The 23,620-nt window shown below is 36.7% G+C and overlaps 3 protein-coding genes across 3 annotated transcripts in view; all 3 read left to right on the top strand.

The window, feature by feature from the left end:
• The first annotated feature begins 819 nt into the window (after positions 1-819).
• LOC113409726 (claudin-8-like) lies at positions 820-2,395 on the top strand. The gene has a single exon (XM_026663901.2). The coding sequence runs from the start codon at positions 1,040-1,042 to the stop codon at positions 1,718-1,720; it is 681 nt and encodes a 226-aa protein (XP_026519686.1). The 5' UTR covers positions 820-1,039; the 3' UTR covers positions 1,721-2,395.
• Positions 2,396-7,711: 5,316 nt separating this feature from the next.
• LOC113409725 (claudin-17-like) lies at positions 7,712-8,859 on the top strand. Its single transcript, XM_026663900.2, has one exon. It carries the CDS (start codon positions 7,826-7,828, stop codon positions 8,462-8,464), a length of 639 nt encoding a protein of 212 aa, XP_026519685.1. The 5' UTR covers positions 7,712-7,825; the 3' UTR covers positions 8,465-8,859.
• A 3,578-nt stretch (positions 8,860-12,437) lies between these two features.
• GRIK1 (glutamate ionotropic receptor kainate type subunit 1) overlaps positions 12,438-23,620 on the top strand; it is a 212,574-nt gene continuing 201,391 nt past the window's right edge. The window contains exon 1 of the mRNA XM_087966673.1: positions 12,438-12,456. The gene's annotated coding sequence lies outside the window, so the exon portion shown is untranslated. The remainder of the gene's footprint in view (positions 12,457-23,620) is intronic.

The raw sequence follows: 23,620 nt of genomic DNA, 5'->3' as shown, positions 1-23,620 counted from the left end.
CATGTACCTGCCTTTACTGCATAGCACCTACCTGTAGCATCAATCCATCTAGGCTTCATAGCACTTGTACATGACACCTGCCTGCCTGCAGCATCTGCTTCTGAATTTCATCTGCAGTTCTAACCTGACTGCTTTTCTGGCGTTTCTCCCTCTTCTCACAGCATGGTCATGTGGGGTCCTCTTTTAATGTCCCTTGTGGTCCTGGTGGTTATGATGGCTACCAGGTCTGCCAAGACTGGTGTTGCTAAGTGATGCAGTCACATGACTTTGGGCTTTACAATTGTATTGCTTAGCAACAGAAGTCCAGGTTCAGTTGTCATCATATCTTGAAGACTACCTATAATGAGGTTTGGCAAATTTTTGCTTGAATCTTTCATATGACATTTTAAAAATCCAGTTGCTGACACATTGTTTTCCACACAGGCTCGACACAGGGTTAATTTGCTTTGGATTCATATTTAACCACTACGGTAGTTGCAGTTTTCAAAACTTTTGTTTCACTGGTCGATACAGGAAAATAAAAGTTAATTTATATTTTCTATCTGAAGATGATAAACATGTCAATACTATGTTAGATCTTTCCAATAATATTTTTGGTTTCCAACTGGAAGGATTTTTTTAAATTTTTATATTAACACAATCTAATTTTATACCATGCTCTCATGATAAAAAGAGAAGACAGTTAAAGGGAAAAATTACTTTCCTTAAAGGTTTAAGTGTGCCCTGAGAGGATTTTTGTATACTTTGCAAGCCTTGTTATGTGTAACCTTTCACTTGCTTTGAAAGTTGTAAAACCTGACCGATAAGTTTATCCTTTCCAATCAATAGGGGCAGTGGTATGCTCAAAACAGCAAAGAGGCAGCCAACTCCTAATCAGTGCGGATCAGACTGAAATGGGTTTGAGTTAACAGAGTTTCTGTACCTGAGCATGAAGGGTTTTGAAAAGTTATTTTTTCAACACCTGATTTGAATCGGTAAAGTAAAAGAAGATTCACCTAAAACTCTCTGGAACTGCATTCTACTGACTTGGAATGAGGAAATGGCGGGAGCGACTGCATTGCAGATTGCAGGACTGATCCTTGGTGGCATTGGCACTGTTGGGACCTTTGCCATCACTGGCATGCCCCAGTGGCGAGTGACGGCTTTCATTGAAAGCAATGTGGTGGTCTTTGAGACATTTTGGGAAGGCCTCTGGATGAATTGCGTAAGGCAAATGTCCATCAGGATGCAGTGCAAAGTCTATGACTCCCTCCTGGCTCTCCCACCAGACCTGCAAGCTTCAAGAGGCTTGATGTGTGCAGCTTCAGCTCTGGCATTCCTCGCTTTTGCAGTGGCTGTTCTTGGCATGAAGTGTACCCAGTGCACAAGAAATGATGACCGCATCAAAGGCTACATTCTGCTGGCAGGCGGCATTTCCTTCATCCTGACTGGCATCGTGGTGCTCATCCCAGTGTGCTTTGTTGCCCATAACATTATCCGAGACTTCTACAATCCCGTCACCACACTGGCTCAGAAGAGAGAGCTTGGAGAAGCACTTTACATAGGCTGGGCTTCAGCTTTCTGTCTTGTGGTTGGAGGGGCAATTTTATGTTCTTTCTGCCGTTGCGATGAAAAACCCCGAAGCTACCGGTATTCATTACCCTCACAACCGACCACTTACCGCAGCCACAATATTCAAAGAAGAGCGGAGAGTGCATATTCTAAAAGTCAGTATGTTTAGTTGTCTTGATCCAAGAGGAAGAATATTTTACATTCAACATGAAATCTGATAAGGTGAGAAGAAGCTTTGCTCGAGTAACATACTGTGATTGCTGGAATGCCACTTTATCTATGAACTATAAAACAAAAGACAGAAATGTCTTCAGATATTTCAGAGTAGGAATGGAGCTTGAAGCTGGAGCTTGTTTCCAATTTGTCCTTTTCTAATTAATCCCTATTAAGAAGTATTCACATATTTATGCTCTGTGACACATACAGATCTTCAGAGTGGTGGGAGGAATTTTGTTGTCACTGGTAAACATTTAAGCCGTGAAGTTTTTATATTCAAAATGTAATGTCTAAAATATATCATATGATATATTATGAAGGTGGTGGGAAAGACTGGAAATGTCCACTTTAAATCTATAAATGGTTATTTGCATAGGTAGTCTTTAATAAAATGTTCTTTAGTTATCAGAAAGAATGAAATTATATTTCAAATAGTTGATTTTCATTTTCTGTCAAAATGTTTCTTTACTTTTGCCCTAACACATTAATATTTTGTATAAACTTAATGCTTTTTAAATAATTAATGTTTATTTTTCTTATCATGTAAATTGTAATCTAAGATTAATTTGATGTGCATTCTATTTCATTCTGCAGTTAAAAAAGTTATTATTAAAAATATTTCACATTGCATCAGATACAAGTTTTGTGTGACTTTTCCAATGGCTCTTTGGGTAAATCTAATTTGTATTCAAAATGTGAAATCTACAATAAACATGGAGAGTATCTCATGTGACCCACCAATAGATGGATTTTGAGGAAGAAAATATCTCTGAGTAGCTGGTAGGATTTATTTTATGGTATATATTTTCTATCAGGATGTGTTGGATGTACAAAGCACTTAAACTTTTATATTTGACACACCTAAAGGTAATTCAACCATTCATATTACAATGTGTTAAAATAGCGGCTGAGATTGCTTTCAGATTTTAAAAGGTTAATAATGTCAATCACACTGCTATATACATGCATTCTTCTTCTAGAAAAAAGAATTCATTGTTATTTTCATAGATTGCTTGAGCTGAAATATGGTAGGAAACTGATTACAGCAATAGGACTAGGGTGAAGGACAAGTTGACTATTCAGTATTATTTATATTGTTGAAAATTTAAAGTTGGCATAGTCATACAGCTTATAGTGAAGAACAAACAAAATTCTTTTACAATCAATAATAGGAAGAAGCTGTACAATCCAATTGCATTAACGATATGTATTTCCTGTTAAATATGATTGGATTTAGAATGTACTTTCAAATATCACAAATGCTGTTTACATCAAGATGATTATTAGATGAGATTATTAGACTTGCGGGGCCGGCACACTGTGCAACAAGGTCACATAGTGTAATAAGATTGGGACTGGGTCAGGGACTTCTGTCCTCACTGTGAGTTGTGTTGGGAGGGTGCACGAAGGGAGGCTCAGCCAATCTCATTGTACACATGTTGTCCTTTGACAATAAAGATAATAATAATCTGAGGGAAATTGCACAATTTGCCATTTGGAACACAGAAAGTCCTCACAACACTTCATTTAGTGACCATTCAAAGTTACAGTGGCACTGAAAAAAGGGACTTATGATCATTTCCCACACTTATGATCATAGCAGTATCCCCATGATCACATGATCAAAATTCAGACACTTGGCAACTGACACATATTTATGACAGTTGCAGTGTCCCAGGGTCATGTGATCACTTTTGCAATGACAATGGGGAAGCTTAACAACTGTGTCACCAACTTAACAGCTGCAGTGTTTCATTTAATAACTGTGGCAAGAAAGGTCATACAATGGGACAAAACCAGTGGTGGGATTCAAATTTTTTTGCTATCGGTTCTGAGGGCGTGGCTTGGTGGGCGTGGCTTGGTGGGCATGGCAGGGGAAGGATACTGCAAAATCTCCATTCCCTCCTCACTCCTGGGGGAAGGTTACTGCAAAATCCCCATTCCCTCCCCCCCACTAACCTGCTTTCCAGCTCTGTTCTCCTGTGCAGGGCAACAAAAGAAGACCCAGCTGATCAGCTGGGACTCGGAAGACAGATAATAGATGGAGGTGGAGCCAGTCAGAAGTGGTATTTGCTGGTTCTCCTACCTACTCAAAATTTCCGCTACCAGTTATCCAGTCAAAATCTGCTGAATACCACCTCTGGACAAAACTCACTTAACTGTCTTGCTTAATAACAGAAATTTGGGGCTCAGTTGTGGTTGTATGTAGAGGATTATCTGTGGTCTTTTTCTATTGGTGTTGTTAAATGATGGCATTTTGAGCACTGGAGATGTGAATGAGGCATAAAAAAGAGTAAATCTCCTTTCCAAACTTCCACTTCATTTCATGCAGCAGAGTATTGCAGCCTTCCACAACTCAGATGCTCCTATATATTGGGCCTATACTGTATATATACAAATGGAATTTGTAGACCAATGTATTTGGAGAGCAAATAGCAGATTTCCAGATACTGTACAAACTAACAGGCAAGAAAATAAGGTGCTTTTCTTCTAATAGAGAGTTATCCAATTTGTTGTTGAAATCTGGAACTGAAATCCTAATAATTTTCCTGACTTTAATGTAAAATTTTAAAATAGCAAAGAAAAATCAAATTTTCAATATTTTTGGGAAATCTGGAAATAATTCACAATCCTTACAGTTTCATTCCCTCTCTTTCTATTGAACTTTTTTGCTTTACCCTCAAGTTTCAGCATTATCTCCTATCATCTGAGACTTCATGTCTTCAGTGTGCTGATATTATATTCATGGATATAAACAATAAATGCAGTCTGTCTTTAATTAAGTCCCTATGGCTTAATTCTGTTCTTCAAATAAATACTTCAGGTATTTTGATACAATTAGTTATGGAAGATGCCATATAAATAGCTTCTGTTTAAATTATTTGGTTTCATTATGTTTTTATAGTACAAAATAATTAGCATTAGTAGTACAACTATTAAGATTTGCTGGCAAGAACCTTTGCAAAAATGCCTTAATTTTAAAGGTCCATTGGTGAGTTAAAACTTCCTTCATCTCTGATCTTTATCACAGAGTGAATTTGGCATCTGCTGACTACTTCCTTAGCTAGGCAGATAGGAATAATTGTATATCTGTATTGCTTTTTTTCTTTCTTAATTCTGAAGATGTTTTAAATTGAGTACTCAAATAACACTGGCTCCTTTTTTCTTTTTCTCTCTGTGTTTACATGCATGTTTGCTATTTTATTCACAATCTGAATTTTCTTGAGTTTTGATACTTACATTTTAGCATGCTACACTGCTCCGCGCTTGCAATGAAGTAAATAGTTGTAACATTCGTGCACGAGTGCTTTGACGAGAAACTACACATAGTTGAACTCAGAGGTAAGAGCAATAACAGGTAAAGATAATCCATCAGTTTGGTTTTCTTTAGTTTCTCCTTTTTTCTTACATCAATTCATTTTATCCATTTAATATGTCTTGGGTTCAGCTAAATGATGCTGTTTAATAGAGGAGCCCTGGAGCAGGTCCATTCTGCCAGATCTAGTGGGAAGAGTAGAAATGATCAGGGACAGGAAGTCTCTGGCTCTTTGCTATTCATAGCTATATAGGTAATAACCAGCACCTCGACTTGCCTCCAGAAGTTAGTGTAACTCACAAAGTAGTGGTGTTACATATTCACATGGCTGTATTCTTTACCAGTTGCAACTTTGAAATGGTCTTCAAAGGCATTTCAATGTAAAATGAATTGCAAGAGACCAATAAGGAAATGACTAAGGCATGAGTGATGTGAGAGAAGTTTCCTGATCCAGCAACAGGTAAAATTGGATTTAAAGTCCCTTCTGGTCATGACCATCATATGTACCTCCAGCAGGAATGGTGAGTCCTTTCACCATGTAGATGTTAACAAGGAGTGGGGAGAGAGGTGAGCTCTGAGGTTGGACCTATTTGCCCTCTACACTGACTGGAACTGGCCTCAGAGGAAGAAGGAAATCCTCATAAAACTATATTCTCCATTCCTAACCTCCAAAACTGATCCGGAAGAAGATCATAATTGAAAGGCCACTGAAAGATCAAGGAAGGCCAGGATGGATGCATCAGCCCATCTTGAACCCATCATGCCAATTCGACCTTAGAATTGTTGGTTTTCCTGAAGAAAGTAGTAAATTTAATTCACCTCTAGCTGATACCGGTAGCATATTTTAACAACTAGTAGGAAAACAACCTTTTTCAGATGACACACAAATATTATAGGTGTACAATAGTATTGATCTAGATGGATCAAGTCTAACTAAATAGCGGATGACTTCTTACACTGACTTGCACCAATACTGCATGAGTTTATTGTAACTATACAACATGAGTAAAATTTTAAATAATCAAAATCAAAGATTACCGTTTGACATCTTGAGAATAAGAATTCTTAACTGATATTGGCTCACTTTAATTACTTTTCTAATTTGCTGAAATATGCAAATCAGTAGTAATATAACTCTTATGTTGATGAAGGTAAACTAATCGTCAGGAAAATATATTTAATCAAGAACTTGGTAACCCTGATCTCCAAACAAACAAATCAGACTTACACATTCCTAGTAAGCAAAAGACTTTGGGGAAAAGAACCTTTCACTTCAGCCATACTTTTTTGTTTGTGACATGTTGCCTGGAAGTAGATCTGACCTCCTAATATTCTTTATATAGATTGAAAAACAAAAGGAGAAGATATGGGTAGAGGCTGCCATAATATTGTAATGCTAAAAAAGCTCAACAAGATTACTGCAACATTTCCATAATTGCTGAGCTTTAACTTCCAATAAATAATCTCAGGTTGCCAAAACATTATCAGGACTGTATAGACCAGTGGTGGCTAACCTTTTTGGGCTCCTGTGCCAAAAATTGCAAGTGTGCCAGCATGCCCATACTCACATGCCAGCACCCAGAATGCAATGTGCCCCCCCTCCCCACGCCCCCTGTTCATGCCCACGCAATCCCCACCCCACCTCCTTACCTGCACTACGCCTCACAGCTGATTTTTCGGCTGGTTTGAGGCCTTTTTCGGCCTCTCAGAGGCTTGGAAAAAGCCTCTGCAAGGCTTCTAAGGCAAAATTACAGGCCCATTTGTCACTTCCACTATTACAGGAAGTGGCGAAATGGGCCTATAATTTGGCCTAAGAATCCTTGCAGAGGCTTTTTCCAAGCTTCTGGGAGGCCAAAAAAGGCCTCAAACCAACCAAAAAAATCAGCTGTGAGGCGCACGCATGCGCAGTGAGGTAAGTTTGCCTGCAGCTCGCATGCCAGCACAAATGGCTCTGTGTGCCACTTGTGGCACGCGTGCCATGGGTTCGCCATCAGGGTATAGACATTTGGATGTACAGGGCTTCACCAGTGCTTCAGTTAATTAACTTCAGGATCTATTTATCTTGTTTATCTGTTTTAAAAGAACTGCTTAGGCGATGTAATTCATTGATTTGGAGAATTATCAGGACATAGCTTGGAAAAGACCTTCTGCACACAATATTGTTTACTAATTACTAATTCATTACTAATTTCATAACTAATGAATGAAAACAGGGCCCCTCAGTGTGTCTACATAAATAATTCATATTCATCTATTTCTTGAAACATTATCAAATATCCTAAATCCAGCCTTTGATTTTTGTCATCAACTCGTAAATCTATTTTAGCAGACAGAACACCAAGTTCATTTTACCCATTATATTTTGACACTGATGCAATCATTATTGTTGTAGAATAATTATCAGCACTATAGTTAGAACCAAATCATTTAATTATAGACTTGTAGAAACATTGAAATTCAAAAAAGCATCAACGTCAGGTATAAGTTAGACTCACCCTTCCCAAGGATATGATTTGCTACCCAGGTATTAGGTCTTGCTTTTGTAGACTCTTAGAAGAGATATAAAGCAGTTTCCTCTGAGCAGGCAGATGTGATCTGAACTCTTCACTAGTATAGATGGAGACGATCTTAAATTCATCCGACCCAGGAGGAAATCATGAATACATTGTCAACTTTTCCGAGGAATGAAGCTCTTTAGAAAGAATATTTGGTCTGTTTCTTTTCTGGGTACAATTTTCTGAGATGGCTTTTTGTCCAGTACAAATGATGGCTTGGCTGCTTGGGATTGTTGGCATGTTTGGAACGGTTATTGTCACCCTGATGCCTCAGTGGAAAGTATCAGCTTTTACAGGAAACAACATCATAGTCTTTGAAACTATTTGGGAAGGCTTATGGATGGTATGTGTCAGTCACATCAAGAATTACCAGTGCGAATTCTACAAATCCATTCTGGCCCTTCCACCTTTGTTAGACGCTGCCAGAGGATTAATGTGCACAGCTTGTGCGCTGTCAGTTATTGCTTGTCTGATTGCTTTAGCTGGCATGAAATGCATCCGAAGTCCAGGCAATAATGAACAAGTCAAAAGAAACCTTTTATTCACAGCTGGAGTAAGTTTTTTCCTGGCTGGGGTTTTTGTGCTGATTCCTGTTTCTTGTATTGCCAACGATATCATCGAGGATTTTTACAATCCAGAAATCCAAGCTGCTCGGAAACGTGAATTGGGAGCCGCTCTCTACTTAGGCTGGGTCTCAGGTGCATTTCTAATTTGTGGAGGAGGCATGTTTTGTGGTTTCTGCTGCTGTCCTGAAGAACCTGAAATATATCAGCATTCAGCAACATGCAGTGAAATCAAGCCTATGGCAATGCGTTCCTATGTATGATTCCTTCAGGTCTGCATCCTGAACTTGTCTGGGACAAAGAAATGAATTTTGGGATTCTAACTTTAAATCCAGGACAATACAGTTATGTAGATCCAATCAATACCACCAATTTGTAGAAGCAGATTTTCATCTAGGAATATGCTCTTGGGCAGATCACTTCCTTTATTTAGCAATGCAACATGTAAGAGTATGAAGACATTGTATTTGCTGCAAAACTCTCAGTCTATGTCCATAAGGTATTGTGTTTTTAGGGAAAGAAAATTAAACTCAATCTGTTTTCTCCTACTTTTGAAGTTCTCTTGATCAAGATGAATGTTACTCCTAACATTTTGATGTGAAATGCATGCTTATATACAGATAGTGGGATACACACACACACACACACACACACACACACACACACACACACACACACACACACACACAACTTGCAGTTACATTGAAGCATTTGTGCTTTTACATTTTGAAACTGAAAGCTAGCAGATGAATTTTAAATCTGCTGAAATTTCCTTCCTTTTAAAATATTTTTAAGAAAAATCTACTATATTATAGTTCATATCTATTTTCTTTAGTTTTTTTCTTTTTAACTTATTAATGTGAAAAGTAAAAAGTTTACTAAGCCCTAAATTAGTTTTTTTTCTGACCTAAGAATCCCTAGATCTGTGGATTTTAACTCCCAGTTAAAATGGCTATTGTTAAGAATTATGATTGTTGATGCAGCTAAAAAGACCTGGGTTAGGAAAAATTGGCTAAATGGGTCACAGTATTTTGCTAATATTTCTGTTTGATGGGTCATAATTAGTTCAAAAAACACAGAGGAAAAGGAAGAAAGTAGATTAGTGTATAAGGATGGCCAGTACAACTCTAATAGAGAGAACAATTCCAGAGCAAGTATATTAAAGGCATGCATTAATTTTAAAATATGACAAAACTTGATAAACAGGAAAAAGACATTAAAGTGTGTCCCTGTTATAAGAGATTTGATTTTGTATGTTATGCCTGATTATGTTTCTTTCCTAAGTTCTATTTGCTAAATGACCTCTTGCATAAATACATGAGTACAGGCCTGGGATCTGGTAAATAAAAAAAGCTTTGAGTTTATAGAAAAGTACAATTTTTGGTGCAATGTAAATTATTATCGGATTTTCCCAGTTTTTGCCAAGAAACTTATAGTGTGGCTTTCAGCATTTGCCTGCTCAATGTTCAATAAATTTCTGCATAACATATCTCTGTGATTCTGTTCAGGACAAAATAGATACATATTATGAAGAAAAATTTAATGGAAACTACAAGCTCTAATAATAAGGTTTGCTCTCTGTCAGTCAGTCAGTCTATCTGTTGTCTCTCTTTCTCCCTCCAGGTTGCTATATAACCTGAATGAAAATATACACAAAACACATACTATATATAACAGTACCTAAATTATGACCTTCTATAGTTTCCTCTTACTAGACCCATACAACATTTGTGAATCCATTTTGATGCATGCAGCCTGCATTGTGTACACATTATAATTAATTAATTATAGCTTCCCATTCCCATAGATTTTTGGACAACTTATAAATACAATACAAACTAATACAAACAGTTAAAAACATGCAACCTACTTGGCAGCCTAAAACAATCAAACAATAAGAAATCAAACCAAACCAGAGGCCCCACAAGGACATCAACCTCAGACCTGAGACCAAAGCCAGATCTTGAGAGTTTTTGGGAGCTCTAGAAGAGAGGATGCTATCCTCACTCTTTGGAGGGATGCTATTTCAGAAGGCAATAGCTACAACAGAGAAGGCACACTTCCTTAGTTCTGTAAGATGACCATATTTAATAGAAGGGACCTGGAGCATATGCATTCTCCTGGAATGTACCAGCTGGGCAGAAAAAGTTGGAGATAGGCAGCTCTTAGATGTCCAAGCCATAAAGGGTTTTTATAAATAAAGGTCAGAAGCATCAATTGTACCCAGAAGCTGACTGGTAACCAGAGCAACTCAATCAGTCACTATGACATATGAAATACTAAAAATTGCCCGTTATTTTCAAATTTACAACCATTGTAGCATTCCTATGGTCACGTGATAAAAATTCAGACACTTGGCAATTGGCATATATTTATGATGGTCAAATCGTCATCTTTCGCAACCTTCTGACAAGCATAGTCAATGGTGAAGCCAGATTCACTTAATTACTTTACTAACTCAACAGTTGCAGTGATTCACTTGGCAACTGTGGCAAAAAAAGCTCATAAAATGGGGCAAATTCACTGAACAACTGTCTTGCTAAGCAACTGAAATTTTGGGCCCCATTGTGCTTATAAGGCGAGGACTACCTGTATAGCTTCCAAATGATCTTCAAGAACAGTTTCATGTAGACTATGCTGAAGTAAAAAAAGAATGGTATATGGAGTTATGATGTGAGCTTCTTAAATTTTTATCAGCATTCACCCAGGCCAGCAACTAAATGGAAGTTCTCTAAGAAAAGGCTTGGGTTTCCAAGAAAGCTGTGTTAACCATGTAGTGTTGATTTTGAGGGAACATTTCCCATTTACACATCTCAATGTTTTAACAGAGCATAAAAGAATGAATTCAATTAAGGTGGTGTTTGGAGACTTGACCATTTTAAGAATTTTTAAGTCTGTTCAGTCAGAGATCATCTTAGCAGACTTTCATGCTTAGCAACACCAATAATTTGTTTTTCCTGCTATTTCAGAGAAACCTATTTTCTGGAAATTTTACACCTGAAGATAGCAAGTAATTGTTGGGGTAGGACTTGCTGACAGTCCCTCCCCCTCCACAAAAATAGAATGGGATATAGTATAGTGAAGCTTTACTGGTCAAAGCATAAACATTAGTGCAAATAATTTTGTTATGAGTGCCATTTCCTATTTTCCTTTCCCAGACAAATGCTTTGGAATAATCCATGGAAAGATGGTAGGGATAGAAAACACCAATGAATTATTTATTTATTACATAATAATCAGTTTAAAATGTTTTTATTAGAGTTGCTAATAAAATTCAAGAATAAGAGAGATAAAGTCTTAAAATTTCAAATACATCAAACATAGGAGAAAAAAAGAAGAGGACGAGGAGCTAAAGAGAAGCAGAGATTTTGGAGTAGTTTCTAAGTCATTAAAATAAGCCTTGTTTGAAATATTTGAAATTCTACTCCCACATTTGGGAAGTAATAGGACAATAAGCTATATGTGCGCTTATTTTCTAGTTACGTTATGGATTCAGATAATGAGGCTTGGTGTCTGAACAAGCATTGGTAATTTAAATATATTTTAAAAGAGAAGTAGCATTATGATCAAGATTTCTTTATCTGAAGAAGGGTCTGCTTACTTTCACAATGATTTTTGCTTTAAACTGTATAAAAACAGCTGAAGGCAAATGATGGGAATGTATTTACATTTCAACACTGATAATAAGGTATGAGAACCACATGACAAATAATATGTTGACTATGGCTATGTTTAGAGTTGCTAAGATAACACAATAATTCCTTTGAAATTATTTTTTAAATACAAATGATTCATTTCTCCAACTTTATGCATATTGACTCAGAATAAAATTCCTCTCAAATTAGGAGGATGTAAAGGATTAACATTTATATATATATTGTTCTGCTCTGAATAAACAGCTTAGCCCTATTTTACTTCCGTGCTGGACAGCCCCGCTTCCTCTCTAGGCACAGAATAAATCCTTCTGGGACAAAGTTTGGTTGCAACAGCTGGAAGAAGTGGTACTGTCCTTGATTTGTTGAACAAACAATATTTGTCTTGGCTCATGTAAGACTGAACCAACACCAGAGACGCCATACAGTATGTTTGTGAACTGCTGGAAGTACTGCTTTGTGTATTTGTATTTATGAACAAGAACAGTCTTTGTTTCGTAGATCAGTTTGAAACAGCCAACTTGTTCATCCTAGTGGGAGCTTTATTTTCCATCTGAATTTTTGAAACTTCATTCGATTTAAAACAGCAACAAAAATTTACTGTAAGTTATGAGGGATGTCCTAATGAAAATATAAATTTAGGCTTATTATGGAAGTTTTCATATTTCTGAATTCTAGCTGCAACAATAAATAAAGAAGTCCACCTGTGCATTTGTTAATATAAGAGTCTGGCAGAATTCTAGTTTTAAGGAAGTTGATTTGCCTTCAATACAAAATAACATGCTACTGGAAAACATATTAGAAGCTGATGAAATATACCAAGATTTGTATAATGTAAAGTTCTTTTTCTATTTTTTAATGTACAAACTTGGTTTCAGCTATTGTCTCTTATGCTTTGTCAGCTATTGTCTCTTATGCTTTTTTCAGATTACAGTTGTTACATATTGTTACACAAAATTACATATACAATTTTATGACCTTTTGGCCACCATTGTTAACTGAATCACTTTGGTTGTTGAGTGAATCCAGTTTTCCCATTGACTTTGCTTTTTGGAAATCGATTGCTTCCAAATTGATCACAAGTGGTGACTGTATGACTGTGTGGACTCTGAAGTTATAAGTGCAAGCTCTGCTTGAAAAAAATCACTTTTTTCAGTGCTGTAACTTTGAACGGTTGTTAAATAAATGGTCAGAAGCCAAGGGTTGCGTGAAATGAGAAACAAACAAACAAATAGATGCATAATAACTTTAGATTAGTAGCTCTCCACCCAAAACATTTTTCTCATTATTTATGGCCTCCTCCAGTGAACATGAATGAAGTCAAAAATTTAATTTCCAATATTTTATTATTTATATCAGCAGTCAAAGTTAGTTTGTTCATTACTAAACTTATCTTGCTTCCTCCATTTCATTGATGGTTCAAGAGGGATCATACAAAATCCATTACCATTTTATAAAAAGTGAAAACATCACTTTACAATCTAAAAAAAGAAAAAAAGAAACCGCAGATAAATCCATTACTATTTGTAAACTGACCCATTGTACAATATCCATTCTTATTTCCTTCTGCAACACCATTCTGTAATGGTGACATTGAAAAGTAGGTAAACAAGTCTGTTTTTAGTCAAGCTTGACAGCTCATGACTTCGTGGTCATGTTTGTATTGTTCTTTTGGTAATCTGGAAATAGTTTGCTCTTGCCTTTTTCTTCTGGGACATTGTTGTTGTTTGCTCTTTTTCATTCTAGCATATGGGTTTTATGGTTACATCTCATCCAGGTTCTGATCAAATCTGAACTTTTTCAGGTTTTAAGATTAAGCAGGTTTGGCTTGGTGCTGTTATCTAGCTGGCAAAACAGTGACAAAAAAAGTCAAATGATACAATTTTCCTTTTTTAAGCTACTGATGTCCTAATACATTGTCAGTTGTGATTCTAAAATGCACTAATAGCCTTCAAGCGTAAGCTTATTATATTTGCTTTCAAATGCAGTGACATTCTAAGCTTGGGTACAAATCTGAGGGTTGGGTTTGTCAAATCACTGCAAACGTGGGAGTTACATAGCTAGAATTGCTAATGCAATATTCAATGCCTCATAGCTAACAACTTCCATTAAGATGTCTTTGGAAATCATGACATAGCCTGGATTGTCTTTCATTGAATGGCTAAGTTAAAATATTCTATCTGGCATGACCACCTATAGTTGCATACTTAACGATTGATTTTGCAATTGCTGAAATGTTATTCCTTTTCTGGAGTGGCTGTTTTAGGGAATGCTCCACCAAGAAAAACAATGCATGTGTCATTTTGCTGCTCCCATTCATCACTTGTACACACCTAGATTGTGTAGAATGTCAGCCATCTGCTGCAATATTTGTGGAAAGAATAACAAACACATCACCCACTGTTGCTATTTCCAAGTCTAAACAAAGTACTCAATGAAGAGAAATATTAACATATATATTTCCTTCAGACACAGGAAGCTGACTATGTATGATATTAAGATGAAAATCTTACCTAAAGAGGTACTTGAATATGTATGTGTTTGTGTGAGAGAGGAAGGGAGAATGAGGGAGGGAAAGGAATGTAGCATACAGATGAGCCCCATGTTATGCATGATTTACCATTAAATACAAAATAGTAAAGGGGAGCTACATCTTAAACTGATCAATGGCTGTGAATTTATTGGTTTAAATAATAAGCATTGCTGAGTTCAGAACTTCTAATTACTGCACCTGGCACCTGGCATTGGTTGCCCTCTCCCCTCTTTGAGAGAGCTTTATACTCCCACTGCCTTAAGAAAACTCAAAACATTCTCAAAGATCCATCTCATCCTGGGCACCCTTTTTTTTGAACAATTACCATCTGGCAGATGGTACAGAATAATAAAAACAAGGACAAATAGGCTGAAAAACAGCTTCTATCCCAGGGCAGTAGCTCTTTTGAATTCTGCTGTATAGTGCAGTGTTGGTGTGGAGTTGATGGGTTTCAATTCAATGTGTGGAGTGTGAAGGATGTGTGTTTGTATTTATTTTCATGGTCATGATGTGAACTGAAGATGGTGTTTGATTTCATTGTACGAGGTGCAATGACAACAAAGTAAACTAAACTACTGTTTGCTTCAACAAATAAACTATTGGCTATTCTGCCTCCTGACTGATGTCTGTGACATGTAATCCTTCCCTGAAGGAAAGTGGCCCTGACAAGTACAGCACAGCCATAAATGGAGAGACTTGCATGTAAATCTGAATCTACAGTAATTTCTAGATCACATGGAATCTGCAGCTACCATGTTGATACATACAGGCACAATCCCTGCAGTTACTGGAGTATAAATGTGAGTCCTTGAGGGGAGGGTTTCTTGACATGTGCTGTGATGGCCAGAATTGGAAAATTCAAATTAATTGAAACAAAGTTTTTGCCAGAAATTCCTTTTCAAGATAGGATGGATAGGAACTGTTTTCTATGCCTCCTGGTTCAGAACGACTAGCTTTCACACTATGGCAGGAAATGATGTTGTGGCAAGTATTCAAAGGATTCCCAGCATCAAGTACTCACTGTCATCCTTACCTCTTTGCCTGGAAAGAGGGAAGGGATAAATATGAAGGGATGGAGATATTCAGAAAAGAAACTAGGAAACTTTTGAGAAAAATAAACTAATTAAAACATGGAAACTGACTGATTTGAGTATTGATATCATGTTTTTCATGTTTAAAAATTTGTAAATGTATATATGTACATGTGTGTGGGTGTGTCTCATCTATCTATCCATCTATGTCTGTCTGTCTATCCACCTACCTATCTCTATCTATCTATCTATCTATCTATCTATCTATCTATCTATCTATCTATCTATCTATCTATCTATCCATCCATCCATCCATCCATCCATCCATCCATCCATCCATCCATCCATCCATCCATCCATCCATCCATCATAAGAGATTCAAGGGGGATTGACTATTATTTCAGGATATTGTCAAAATATTTAGGGAAGGATACCTTAACATTTGTCCTATCAATCCTACAACAGGAAACACCGGATAATATGTTTGAGGATTCTAAGGCCTCCACAGGTAAAGTTCAAGGATCAAGGCACCTATTCTGTCCAATTAAAACTTTCTAACTACACCACACAAGAAAAGGTTTTAAAATGTTGGCTCACCAGGACTGTGTGACAAGAAAAACAATTTTATACTATAAAAATAAATATCCATCACCACTGACATTCATTAGCCATTGATTACATCTGTAAAGTTCTTGTTTCTTTTAAACAAGATAGGAGAAACATGAAAACATGGTTTCTGAATAATTCTGAAGCCCCTTATAATAGTGTTTCTCTGGGTCCCATGGCTAGAAAGGAAAAGGAGTAGCATGGAGGAGTTGGTATGTTTCAAACTACTGCCCGTTGGCTCCTCCAATAGGGATACATTGGGATTTCCTCCCCTCCTTTCCCAATAAGGATGTGGCCCATTTTCAAAGGCAATCTTTTTGGTTTCTTTGATCCCATGATAATTTTCAGAGAGTTATCCTGCTGATGGACAGATAGACAAATGGATACTTGGAGTACTAATAATCCTGCTGAGAAAGCCCAAAGGATGGAGGGAGCAGACCATTGTTCTTTAAGAAGTCACTGAAGGGAGGTTATATGTGCCAGATGTACTCTTATCTGCAGAAGTCCTCTGGATTGGATGGTGGGAAGCTCAGGCATCCTAAATGTTGCATTGTTATTAGTATCATATTGGTAGGGAATAAAAAATCAGATACATTCTAGCCATTTTCAAAATAAATAAATAAATAAATATCAATCCCGTTTTCCTGTACACTTTCACTATGAACAAGTGGTGTACTACACTTTAAAAAACTATCTTGTCTTGCCTCCTAGGGAGATTAAGGGGAAGGAAAACATTTATAAAAGAAAAACATCAGATTAAAAAATGGGGAGGTATTAGGGGAAATTGTCTGTTTCTTCCCAGCCCATAAGAATCTGGAAGAAGGATTCTTCTACTAAACACAGAACTCTTTTCCATGGATTGCTCTTTAACTTATTTTCTTACTCAACAGCCTCTTCAAGGCCACAGTGTTGTCTGACTTTTTTTCCTGCCATTTCAGGAAGTATCTTTTCTTCTTCGTGCAATAAAATGTGGTATTTGACATTTCAACTCTATTTTCCTGTATCTTCCTTTTATTTTGTTGTGTCTTCTTTTGTTCATTTCAGGTTACATTCTATCTTCTTCTCTCTATGTATCTGTTTGGACTAATAGCAATGTAAATAAAATTGCTTTAATTCTTCCTGTCCATTCTCCTTTAACTTTTTTTTGTCAAAGTGCTAACCTCCATCTGCCTGTCATCATTGCCTCATAATAATATCTCTATGACCTCATGAAACTCAGAAACACAGCCAGGACAAAACAACTTGCTCTTTGAAGTAGAGTATCTTTTGAAAAATGTAGTATCTTCCAAACAATCATAAAATCCTACAGAAATATAACATTCAGTAAATGCCATTTCTCTTTCATGGCATAAAATTTGGATGTTTGAACATGGTGACTTATACTTCATAATGGTAGGACTGGCTTTTAGTTATTAAATTTTATTTTTCTAAACACTGAGCACTCAAGTAGCTAAACTCTTTCAATCATTTTGGTGAATAAAGATGGCTGAAGACTAGCTTTTTACACTGAGATGTATGACACTATAGTTACCATTTACATCTCCCAGTTAAATAACTAATATTATGAAATGAAACTCTAAGGCAGGGGTGTCCAACCTTTCACCTTCCCTGGGCCACATTAGAAGATGAAAATTTGGTTTGGGCTGCACATATAATAAATTATTATAAAATAATTATATTATAAAATTATATAATAAATTATAAATTATTTTTATTATTAATTATTTATTAAAAATTATTTATTTTGTATTAATTTTCCAGCCAAATTTTGCGGGGTGGGGGGGGGGGGGGAAGAAAGCTCGCCCGCCTCGCGCCTACCTCTCCTCCTGCAAATGGCCCGGTTGGATGCGGCAGGACTGGAAGGTGAGGACCGGGAGGCTCGGTGCAGCAGCAGCAGCGGTGGCGGGCGCAGAAGCGGCAGCGGCAGCGGCGGCGGGGGGAGAAGCGGCAGCGGCGGCGGCAGCGGCGGCGGCGGCGGCGGCAGAAGCGGTGGCGGTGGCGGGGGCAGAAGCAGCGGCGGCGGCGAGGGCAGAAGCGGCGGCGGCGGGGGCAGAAGCGGCGGCGGCGGCGGGGCAGAAGCAGCAAGGGCGGCGCCCGCCTTTTCTGTTACTGCTTGGCATGGCGCTCGCCTCGCCCTGCCTCGCGCCTGCCTCTCCTCCTCCTCCTCGCTGGCTCTTGCCAGAAGGTTGGGGTGGGCACTGGGCCGCATTATGAGGCGACCTGGGCCGCATGCGGCCCGCGGGCCGCAGGTTGGACAAGCCTGCTCTAAGGTAAATTTACATATTGAAAGCTGCTGTGAGTTAAGACATAGTTTCTGTGTTATCAGAATGGATTATTGGACCTCTATCCCACTGAGAAATTGGAGTTGTCATACTAAAAGGTTATTGAAGAAGGCACAATGATGCTAAATAAATATTACATGTTACCAGAAAATTGCTAAGTAATATAATAAACAAGTGAAGTTTTTAAGTCTAAAATCTAGCAGATGCTGCTTAGCTGGGATATTTGTGAACCTATGCCAAGAAAACATTTGGGTACAGCTAACAGTTAAGCACACACTGGCAAACAAAAAATGTTGCTGAAGAAGATGAAAGATAAACACGGATTTCTTCTCAACAGATAATAAAATGGTTCTGCTGTTTAGAACCATTGGCTTCTAACACCATAGCTGCCAAATAAATGAATTGTCAGCAATCTCAGCATCAGAGTTAAAATTTAGATTAGCTGCCAGGAGCAAGATACATACGGTAATAATCAGCTGCCCTCTTTCCACTATAGTTTCTTAAATGTACAAATAGAAATTTCTCATACAAAAGGCAATTCAAGATATGTTTACCTGGAGAAAATACCCACTGAACTCAACAAGATTTACTTTTGGGAAGGCATGAATGTGTCACACCATAAATTAAAAAGGCCAACCCTGTAATAATATATTTTGTTTCTAGGTTACTCTTAGCAATAGCTCTTCTGCTTCATTCCTAATTCACCACAAGACTGCGGGATAAAGCCTTGGCTTTGTGACTTGCAGCAATTGAAATGATCAATTTGTTGACATAGGCTCTCTAATACCCTTTTCTCTTCTTTTTAGTGCTCTATTTTTATCAAGTAGGAGCTCCAATAGCCTGGGCTCTCATCCTCTGATTCTTCTTTGATGGAACTCTCAAAATACTATCATTTCTTTTTATTTATTATTTTTATTTTAAGAGCCTCAGTGGCGCAGTAGTTGGAGTGCTGTACCGCAGGCCACTTCTGCTGACTATCGGCTGCCTGCAATTTGGCAGTTCAAATCCTATTAGGGTCAAGGTTGACTTAGCCTTCCATCCTTCCAAGGTGGGTAAAATGAGGACCCAGATTGTTGGGGGGCAATATGCTGACTCTGTAAAACTGCTTAGAGTAAAGCACTATAAAGTGGTATATAAGTTTAAGTGCTATTGATATTGCTATTTTTTTCTTATTATCAGGCACCATAAAAACCTGGAGTATGTTTTCTTCTCCAGATAATCAAGCAATTCACATTTTAAAATCAAGTTATACTTTTAGTGGTCAGTAATATTCTATGATTTTTCATTAAACATCCATGAACGAACCATATATTTGGAAGTTTGTTTTGAAGATATGAACTTCCATCAAGATTTATCTAGGTATATTTATAACATTTATTTTTTCATGTTTGTGTGTGTTATTACTAACATTTGCTACATGCTTCATGTTTTGACATGAAAGGCATTGGTTTACAAACATTATACTCATCTTCACACCAACCCTAAACTCAACCTTATTGATATTCTGGGATGATAGCTAGAGGTCAGAGTCTAAATAATCATCTTTGAAGGTGCCAGGGAACAGATCACATACTGGCATCCAGATTCAAGTCGGTCAAAGAAATAAAGATATGAGGAGTAAACAATTCCCTTTGTTGTATTACATGTATATCTGTAAGCTTAAGCTGAAATTCTTAAACATATTCACAGTTTAAATCTTACACACATTCGCCACACATTGAAGTACATTAACCAATTGCTGGTAATTTAACTCCAGTCTTTCAGATTAGCTCAGTATATAGTCTGAAGGTCAGTGAATAAACCATAGTTAGGTCAACTATGGATACACATGCATGAACACAGCCATTAAGCAAATCCATTAAACACAGTGGGATTTACATCAACTGGCAGTGTTCTGTTTTCTGCAGAGCATTCTATTTCCTGGCTGGCCATTTTCCTGCCTGGCTGTCTTTCTTAGTGCTCTTACCCTTTAACCCCCGAACAGGTTGTCTAAGAAAAGCAGCTTATCCATGTTTTGTCATTCTTCAGTAAAAATATCACACTCAACTTAGTATATCAGCCTGGTTCCAGACTGTTCATCGTTCCACTCCATTCGTTTCTACCATAAATACCTCAATGTATTCTTTACATGAGCTAGGATCAGTTCTGTGCATTTCTCATATTGCAGATTTCAAGATCCAGGATTGGTGGGGTATGCACGCAGCACAACATTAAGGCGTAGTTCAGCCCTTAAAGTCACATACTGTTGACACTCTATTTCATGCTCTGACAAGATGTTTACGATTTTGCTTTTTCAGAAGAGCAACATTATTTTGGCTTTAATATGTTAATATTTAGAGGAGATCTACAGATAATTCGATGATTATTTTTTTAAAACTTATGAATCATCTGCACAGAACTCTGTACCACAAATGCCACCTAATGTCACTCAGAAAAACAGTGGAAATATATAGTAGACTATGATGCAGGAAGTACCACCCCAAGATAACATTTCTCCAGACAAAAAAGATATTCTATATCTAAAGCAGCTATTATCCAGAGAAGTGTGGTTGTAATATAAAACAACACCAGACTGCAGAAATAATAAAATATACAATACACAATACAAATATGTTTTATACTTTATTCTGATCAATGAAACCACTGTGGATTAATTTTCTTGTGATTATGATTGTAGGTTTCATATTTTGCAAAGTTAATGGGATATAGGGTAGGGAAATATCTATTCAACCGTTCAACCTGAATGTCTGGTTCTTGGAGATTGCCTAGACAGGTCCTCGCAGCTTTCTTGACAAGGTTTTTCAGATGTCGATTGCCATTGCTTTCTTCCTAAGGATGACAGAAAGTGACTGATTCCAGGTTATTAGCTGGCTTTATGACTAACGTGGGACTAGAACTCACAATCTCTTGATTTCTACAGCTGTAAAAGTTAAAACTCAGTTCAATACAATAAACAAAGCAGTCAGAAAGTTTCTCCTACTCTGTATGAAAGTTGTTTTATAAGCTATATATATTTTACAGAGCATATTAACCCACTCTAAATAACTCATCATCCTGGTTAGCAAAAATCAAGAAGAAGAAAGCATTACCCCTAATTATCAGGAGGAAAGTTCAAAAGTAACCTTAGAAAGTATTATTTCCCAGAAAGTGTAGTGGAAGCATGGAACCAACTTCCAACCAATTTGGAGGTAGTAGGTCAGTCATCATTAACTGAGTTTAAACATGCTTGGAATAAACATGTCCCTCATCCAACCAAAAATTAAAAATGAAATGAAATAAAAACTGAAAACAATCATTATTTAATTAAAAATAAAATAAAATAAAAAAGGGCAGACTCAATGGAGCACTAAGTATTTTTCTGCCATCAGTTTTCTATGTTTCTGTCTTATCCTATGCCTAGTGGTTTACATAACTTAATTGTAGTAGCTTCAAGTAGACTTTGAGAAGTAACTGGATTCAGTATTGCAGCCTATGCTCAAAATAGAAATGGGAAGGAATTAGGATCACTAAACTGTGTAAACCATTGTAAACAAACATATGGTTTTCAATATTTGGATGTCAGTTGTATCTCTATGAATATTCTATGGGATAAGAATTTAGCATTTTCACCTTCATAATATTCACTGGTAGAAACAGCAAAAGCACCTGAAAGATTGATCAGTTTATTAGTGAATAAATTGCCTGGATCACTTTCCACAGTTGGATTATATTACATGTATCAGATGAAAAATACTGCAGTGCAAAACTATTCATTGTTTCTGCTGCTAAGATAAATGGAATAAAAAGAATAGCTACTGCTCAGGAAACCTTAGAAAAGGCAAGTTCTTTCTTTTTCATGTGGCTGATAGAAAGCTGTGTTTTGATTCATCCTTTGTATACTTTCTACTTGTCAGTAGCTGACTAAATTCAGTTTTGGTCTATCTTCTTGCGTTGAAGGATGCTAAACAGCTAATGATTATGCAACAGCTGCTCTAATGCAATAGTTTTGTTGTTTGCCAATTGGATCAAGATCCAAAGGGCAAACAAAAGTGCTGAATTTTCTGGCATCAGTGCAATCATTCCTATAAGCATGTTTAATATATACAAAGCAAGACAAAAGTACCTAGAATGCAGGGTGGAACAGTAATATGAAACAGGACAGAATGGGAAGCAACAGTCTAAGAAACTGACATCTGTTTGTCTGATTTATAGCACAGCAGTTTAACCTTCTTTGCTTTGGAACAGAAATAGAAATAATGTTTTGTTTTCTTGCCTCAATGAACTACTGCTCTGTGTTTCTGGCAAAACACTGTTTTGTTTTGTTTTGAAAATTTTATTGGTTTTTAAAAACAAACATAAACAAACAAAACATAAAACATAAAAACATCTTTTTTGAAAGCAGTATGATCCCAGGTTACATCTCTTCGTACAGACACAAATTCAGATCCATGCTCATTTTTATATTTCATTCCATATCTTATTACTATTCTACATTTTCTATATAGCTTCTCCCCTCTTTTAACTTTCTTAATTTTATTTTATTTATCTCATCTCAATTCAAATCATTGTACTTATATTCTTTGTCTGTCCTGTTTCCACTGTCTACTATCTTTTTTCATTAAACAAAATTTCTCCTGTAATCACTGATTGGAGTATGACGCCTTTATATCTTTCCCCTAAAATTATAACACTTAATATAATACATAACTTCCGTTCGGATTCTGCTTGGTACATTCAAAAACTACACACTGTATTTTGAAAGAAGAAAAAATTATAAATATATAATATAATTAAAACAACAATCCATACCAATTCAATTCTAACATTAATATTAATATTCATTTAAATCTTAACATTTTACACATTACTTTTCAAATAAGTATCATACTTCTATGGGAACACTTATAAACTTTCCATAGTTAATTCCCCACCACTTCACTTATTTTTTATAAAACATTGAGTAATTAAAATGTTCCCATTCCTTCCTAATTCAATTTTCTCATTTATTTTATTTCATTTATTTTGTTCACAAAAGTTTCACTAAATTACACTAAGTATTTTATCCCACTTTTTAATCATATGTTGTTTCCAATTTTCTAACATTATTTCTATTGCAAATATAACAATACAATCTTATGTACCTTTACAGAATCCCTTTTTCAGTTAAATTTTCACCCATTATCTCTAAATGGGTCCTGTTTCTCTATATCTTGCTCCGGTCCTTTGTAACTTCTTTTCCTTTCCTTCTTCCCTCTCTTCTTCTCTCTCCCCTTTTTACCCCCTTGTCTCGCTACCTCTATTTCTCTCTTCTGTATTCCCCTCTTCTGTTGCTTTC

The sequence above is a fragment of the Notechis scutatus genome, chromosome 5, assembly GCF_049901735.1.
Source record: "Notechis scutatus isolate UNSWTSFEM ecotype Mainland chromosome 5, rNotScu1.2, whole genome shotgun sequence".
NCBI classification, from domain to species: Eukaryota; Metazoa; Chordata; class Lepidosauria; order Squamata; family Elapidae; genus Notechis; species Notechis scutatus.
The sequence above is the reverse complement of the archived record's forward strand: the minus strand, read 5'-3'. Positions and strand labels throughout refer to the sequence as shown.